Source organism: Egretta garzetta, unplaced genomic scaffold (assembly GCF_000687185.1).
Source record: "Egretta garzetta isolate BGI_Z169 unplaced genomic scaffold, ASM68718v1 scaffold366, whole genome shotgun sequence".
In the NCBI taxonomy this organism is placed as follows: Eukaryota; Metazoa; Chordata; class Aves; order Pelecaniformes; family Ardeidae; genus Egretta; species Egretta garzetta.
The window spans coordinates 35,662-42,741 of NW_009260018.1; the positions used below are offsets into that span (position 1 = coordinate 35,662).

Consider the following 7,080-nt stretch of genomic DNA (forward strand, 5'->3'; position numbering starts at 1 on the left):
CACTTCTGATACTTACGTTCCTGCTTAAAGGTGAAGTATTCTGTGAGGTGCCTGCACTCGTGGTTCCCTCGAAGGAGGAACAAAGTTTTGGGATGATTTATCTTTAAACTCCATAAATACAGCACGCACTGCAAGAAAGGGAAGGAGGAGATGGCATGTAATAAAAACCTTTTATAGGGCACTAATCATCCGTAGACTTCACTAAGTGTTTCTGGGAAGACACCCAACAAGCTGAATTCAAAGTGGAACCCTGATAGAAACCCAGCTCCATAATCGGCAGTAGATCTTATCTTGGCCAACTTCACCAGTGGGGGAAAGCCACACCGAGCATTTCTCTATATTAGGCCTGAGTTGGAGAAGTGACAAATGAGATCGCATTCAGCTGAAACCGGCTCTGGGCTGGGTGGGGGCAGCTTTTCCTTCCAGCAGAAACCAAAGCAGAAAGCACCCATTTTCAGAGCAGCAAAGCACAACCAGCTGCGCGGCGAGACCTGCGCTCCAGATGTCCCACTGCAATCGAAACCAGAGAGCATCAAGTGTAACAGCCAGCCATCCTGATAGCCATTTTATCAAGTGCATTAAACACTAGAAAAAAATTAACCTTCATCTTCCCCACTGACTTGCCCCTCCTCTCTGTTTTTCTGCTTACGCGACAGTCATGTGAAGTTCAAGTTCAAAACAGGAAAAGCCCAGCCAAAAACCAAGCTTAGTAAAGCCTCCTGGCTTTGAAGAGGGCTTTCCACATCCCCTATCTGAGCAGCAACACCTGTAAAAAGATCGTCTTTGATGAGGTGCAGACCAAAGTCAAACTGAAACAATCATTTTCAGCAGGCTCCCAGAAATATTTCATGGTGGCTTTCCAAAGAGGCTACGGGAAGAAGGGAAGGGCTGGAAAGCAAGCACGCTTATTACCCTTCTGTGCTATACGTTGTCAAGCTGACAGCTAAATCAGCAGGTATCCAGTATGGGGGAAACGTTATCACATTTCCCTTGTTGATTTTGAGTGCTGGAAGGACAACCCCTAATGACAGCAAGCCTGAAGATCTGGATTAAAGTCTCTAATAAGAGCTTACCCTTTAGGCTGACATGCTACAGAAACGGCACACACTTTGAGAACGCGAACCATGAAGTCTGTCAACAGTTTTACACTTAAAAACATTGCTGATCTGGTGCGCAGATCTCCGGGAACCAGCTGCTGTGGCATGGAAACCACTTCCAGAACCAAAATAAACCAGTTCCAAATTAGTTTCCAGCACAGACACCTTGGATATCATGGTATTTAAGCACTGAATCCGCAAGGTAAGTTCTAAATTAGTCATTCCAGCTACATGCAGGGATCCCTAAAACCCCAAGGAGCTGTAAAGCACCCGTCTGGGTCCAACTCAGAATTCAACCCCACAGAAAAAAGACTGGATAGCAAATCGTGGATTTTAAAATTGAACAGAAACAAGGCCAGTGGCAGGAAATTTAAGCTGGGGTTAAGGCAAGCAAAAATAACATTTTACTGCATCTGTTAACAGGGGGAATGTTCCCAACAAAACCATTTATAATTATTCTGTGATGTAAAGCTTTAACCTCCTGTGTTTGCAACCTGAATGTCACATTTCTGGGCTAGCGTGAGAACTGAAAAGTCAAAGTCACTATAAATGAACCAGGCGACTTGCTAAGGACTGGAGAGAGCAACCAGCCCTGGCATCACTGGTTCAAAGCAAAGCAAGAAAGTAGAGACAGAAAGAGGAGGATTTGGGATGCACAGAAGGTCAGCAACTTGCAGAAGAGATATTTAAAAATACATTCCAAGTGTTTTAAAGCAAAATGGAAGTGAACGGCGTCGCCTGGCACCACAATTCTTCCTGGACATGCAGCAAGCAAACCACAGACGTTGAGAGCGAATGTCTCTGGTATCGCTGCGGTTCCCCGTGGTTTGCAGTTATTTCACAAGGACGTGGGGGCTGCCAGGTACTAGCAGGGTAACGACGAGCAAAGGACATTCAACAGCCCTCACGAGCTCCGGAGGGGCTGGAAGGAGGAACAAGGGAGGTTTCTACGCTCGCATGCCTCAGATGCTTCCTGGCGTTTTGTACCGATCCCTTTCCCAGACTTTCGAGGCACCGTGCCCAGGAATTGATTACTGCATGTTTACAATAGCCTAGTAGCAACTCCAGACAATTACGGCTTACTAGGCTCAAATAATCTATTTCTCTCCCTATTCTGCCCATCGGTCGGGAGCCCAGAGCCAAGCATTCGCGCCCGTGCCCCCATCTGATTCCCCCCTTTCACTCGCAAGGGGAAAGCTCAGCAGGCGACGGTGGGGGAACAGCGAGAGGAATTGCCACCTGCAGCCCGAAGCAAAGAGGGGCTGCTGCCAAACCTGCCCGCCACAAGCCACACCGGAATCTCTCATCCTATTTACAAACCCCAGCATTTACAAGAACGTTATAAACATCGAGCCTGCCAGCTCCTCTCGGCGTAGGCACAGAATTAACAGCACAGCAGAACTCCTGCATCCCGCTCCCGGCCCATGAATCTACCTTCGCTCGCACCTTACAACATCGACTGGATCTCTTTAATGTCGTTCTGGATAAAACAGTGCATTCCATCCTGGCAAGATTACCGTAGATACAATTCCCTAATTAGACAACGATCATGTGTCCCATTGTAATTGGATTTGAAAAACCAGTCTGGCAAAGGTGCGTGCCGTTATCACGCCACCTGTACCGATAAATCTACTCTTCCTATAGATTCTGGTTTTGATCATAATAATTGTTTCACTTTCTAATTTAATAAAACAATCCTGTTCGTTGTATTCCAGCAGTTCTGGCTTCACAGACCAGGACGGTCCCTCATTGACTAACACGGGCACAGACCTCTCTCGCATCAGGGCTAGGAGATGTAACTAAAAGCTGAAAGCACTTTGAAGGAAGCATCCTTCCCACTTGCAGGCTGACGAGAGAACCCTTCATCGGGACGCTGTCTCATCAGCCTCTCCAAATGGAGGCGTTCAGCCCAATTTCCGTGCTGCCTGTCAGCCCCTTCACCACAACGTTCCAGTCCATGGCCGGTTAGTCTCGCTGTCGCAGCGGGTTTTGTGGCACAGACTAAAAGCAAATGCTTTGCAGAGTCCTCGTCCACTAGACAGCAGCCGTCCCAGCTTTCACACGGTTGCTTCCCTCCCCTCTCCCCCCACACCTCTTTTCTTTAAAAAAAACCAAAACAAACCCCCCAAAATGCCCCCAAACCAACCAAACCACGCTTCACGGCTTCATTATACTTCCTGGGAATGAACGCTTTTAAATGAGAATCTCCCTAAGCCAGAGGGCCAGGAATAATTTGTTGAAGACACCCAGCTGAGCTGATGAACAGAGGCTTTCGGGGTTTTTAAAGGTTTTGTCTGAGCCACAAACCGCTCCTTTTACCTTGACAACCAAATACTCACAGCAATGGGGAAAGCTTGCAAGGGTTATTTGGGCTGCTAACAAGCAACACAGCTTACCTTACACCTCCTTGGCCCCCAGTTTTGCATCTTGTTTCCTGATTGCCTGCATCAGGATGCAATTATACAATTACCTCCTATTTCATTCAGTTAAAAGGTCATGATTATCAGCTGCTCTGGGCAGGCACTCGATAATATCCCCCACCCAGCACAGGGATGCACAAGTTTGTGCGGTGACTCATGAAAGCCTGATGATGCTGGCTCTCTCCACTTTCCCAGTGGTGAAAGCACAGGGAAACCTGGATGCCTTTCCATCACCTGAGCCCCGGGGATACAGCAATCACAACCCAAAATGCACACAGATCAGCAATCTCCGCACTTCAGAGTCCAGCTGCTACAGCTTTGGATTTTATAGGCATCTTTAAAAAAAAAATATATATAATGCAAAGACACCTATTCAGCACTGTTAACTCTTTGCTTGTAGCGATCCTCCACACCAGCTGCAAACCTCCTGTTGTTTCACTATAGAAACCGGTTTCTGCACACCCAGGTGGGAATCTCTTAAAAACACATGGGCTGCACTTTGCAGTAGGTGGAAAGAAGAGGCACACATCAATAGGAACAAGGGAATCAAGTCTTCTAGATTCTGCTTTATCAGTGACATTTGGATCAGCCCCCGCATGTACTAATCAAAGCCCACCCTGATTCGTGAAAGATCAATGCTCTGTGGGGTAACGGAGGGCTGCAGACGCGGGGGAAAGGGGAAGGAGGAGGGTCAAGAGCAGCATGGAATGAAAATCTTCTGCTCAGAGCCAACGAAGAGCGACTGCCCCAAGGTTCTCCAAGCCCGAAAACACCGGGCTGCCTTGGCACAGGCCCTGGGGTCAGAGTGTCAGACCACAACAGAGACCTGATGAGGTTTACCTACAATTTTCAGGCATTCCTCCCCAGAAAAATAAAACACCTCTTCCCACCACTTCTGTTCTCCAGTGCGGACTCATCATCAATCCTGCCTGGAACTCTTCCATACTATCACATCATAGAGAGGCGAGGGCACCAGTCCCCAGCTCAGGCACTCACTCCTGTAGGTCTGGGAGTAAAATCCCCATGTCAGATCAATCGCAGGGTTAAGAGTGGGAGAAGCACTTCACCACCCAGGATCTGTAAAATTTCACGTGTAGGCACAGGGTACGACAACTCTCGTTTGAAGGTTTCTTGATTAATACAAAAAAAAATAAAATAAAAATCCACATCTCATCTCAGAAAGAGTTGCCGTGCTGTAATATAATCTCTTTTCCAGGTAAATACACATAAACTGCAAACCCGATTTGTGCAAGCCAAGCCCTTTAAACAAGCGGTCAGATGCCTGTTCTTCCCCTTCCTCCCCAGGGGTTACGGGGCTCCTCCTGCCAGCACCACCAGCGATCCCAACAGCCACAACCCCACCTTCCGAGCATCCGTCCCCGCTACCCTGGAAGCTGCTCCTCGTCACACCGTGGCTCCCCGTCACTATTTAGGAACACACGAAGCACAAGGCTGGAAGTCAGCCAGAACGCTGCTAAAGCACAGGCTCTTGGCGGTACCCCCCTAAATCCTCTGCAGAATCTTTCAAAGCAGCACTTGCATTAACTGCCTTCATCGCTCTCCGTAAGAATTCCTCCCCAAAATTTAACTGAGGAAGATTCCTCTGCAGACCCAACAGGTCAGCTATTCCTGCACTGTGGCACGCACCCTCCCTCTTCAAAGAGAAACCGCTTACTCTGTTATTCCAGGCCAGTTTTGCCATCTTTCACGCGCCCATTTCCCCAAACTCCCCCCATTTTGTTGCCTCCAGCTGGAATAAGGACTCCTTTTCCACTCGGCTCTGCCTCTGCGAAACCAGAAGGCTGCAATCCCTTGGGGTTCGCAGAGTTTGCTAACTGCTCTGCCATGCTGCCTGCTCTGCCGCTCCCAGGCCTTCAACGAGCCACCAGCAGCCACGGGGACCCATCGATTATTTTGCCCTTTAAGACCAACAATTCGCAGCGCTACCCAATACTTGGTCGGTGGCATCCCACAGAGCTGCAAAATCCCGGCACGACGCCAGATGTTTGGCTGATGCCTGTAAGGTGACAGCATTATTGTGACAAGGCTGATTGTCACACGGGCACAGCACGGCTAGATACACAATTAAATGCCTCGGCACTAAGCTCCTGGGTCACAGCAAGATGTACAACAGCCCAGGTGATTTATTGCTCCTTTCTCCCGACCCCGTCTCTGGCATTGCAAGGTTGATGCTTTCAGGGGGACGGTAGGGAAGCAGTGACTCAGTGAGCGTAGAGCTTTCTTTTCCCTGCTAAGCCGAATCCTGCGAGTTTTTAAACATTTGCTTCCCACTGCCTGGTAGGATCCTGTTGCCTGCAACATACAATCAACTCTCCCTCTTGTTCCCCTGACTGACAGCTACAAGTGATATTAAAACTCGAGTTCAGAAGCCAGAGTTTAGTCATTAACCCCACCGCTGCTGTTTAACTCTGCCCCTGGGTGAGGATCCAATTCAAAATCATGACATTTGGAGATTGCTTCCCCGCCAAAAATCGCACCGTGAGTTACCTACACCATGTTCTTCCTTGCATGCAAGCTAGAGCATAAAATCCAGCGTAAGAGAGGCCTGTATTTGCTAGTTCAGTTCAACACTTTCGGTTAGTTTAGTGCTAGCAGCCCCAGGCTCAATTTTGTCACCTCTATACTGAAGTAGCCTCTGTCCACGTAGTCTCCCAGGAAGAGGTAGCGGGTGTTATTGGGTGATCCTCCAACTTCAAACAACTTCATCAGGTCAAAAAACTGCCCATGAATGTCACCACACACTAGGGGAGGAAGAACAGCACAAAAGAGGAACAGCATTACATGCTAAGAAAAGAAAGGTCATGACAGCAACAAGGAGCATAGCATGGCTGTGCGCTGACCCAAGCCACCCTTGCTTTACATCCAGCTTCTGCAAAGCTGTGCTCGATCTACACCAGCAAAATCCTCTCTTCTGAGAGTTCAGGCAATTTAAAAACCTTGCTGATGGAAGGAACACAGCAGAAAACCTGCTACTTCGAGCAGCTCCTGTTTCCTAGATGGCCCTTATTTAGGACTCCAGCTGCAGAAAGCTCTCTGACCTGTGATGGGAGCCTCCACTTCAATCATTGTCTTCTCGTGCCTGAGGATGGCAGCCCCATCGTTGATGATCTTCAGCGCCGCGTCCTCTTCCAGGCGCCCTTCCTTTACCAAGTGGCTCTTCAAGACGTCAAGCCTAGGCTTCCCATCCTCAAACACCTCCTTCAGAGTGAGCCGCTGCGTGGGAGGAAATGGGACAGCTGGAAATGGAAGCGAAGAAGTTAGCAACACGTCTCTTTTCGGGGAGGGGGAAGCATTACAGTCTTTTCAAAAAAACGTCCCAAGCCTCAAGACGAGCATACACTCAGAAACATACTTTCACTGAAATTATGCTCTCAAATACCGAAAGAAGAAAAGCTATGCTGCCAGAGCAACTGAATACACCCCTCAGCATGTTTAAAAAGCCGCCGTATGCAGACTAAACGCCATATGCAACCGCAGAAAACGCGGCCACCGAAGCCGTCTCCTAATTCGGCGGGGATAGCTGTCACCCTCATGTTGCACTA

The 7,080-nt window shown here is 48.6% G+C and overlaps 1 protein-coding gene across 2 annotated transcripts in view; it reads right to left on the reverse strand.

Moving 5' to 3' along the window:
* Window positions 1–6,771, reverse strand: part of PPP3CC (protein phosphatase 3 catalytic subunit gamma) — a 21,101-nt gene extending 14,330 nt beyond the window's left edge. For both annotated transcript variants that reach the window (XM_035896123.1, XM_035896122.1), the window contains exons 1-3: window positions 6,577–6,771; window positions 6,155–6,279; window positions 17–128 (exon numbers count right to left, since the gene is read on the reverse strand). In XM_035896123.1, coding sequence (XP_035752016.1) covers window positions 17–128; window positions 6,155–6,279; window positions 6,577–6,604 — 265 coding nt within the window. In that variant the 5' untranslated portion in view covers window positions 6,605–6,771. The remainder of the gene's footprint in view (window positions 1–16; window positions 129–6,154; window positions 6,280–6,576) is intronic.
* Between the last annotated feature and the right edge of the window lie 309 nt (window positions 6,772–7,080).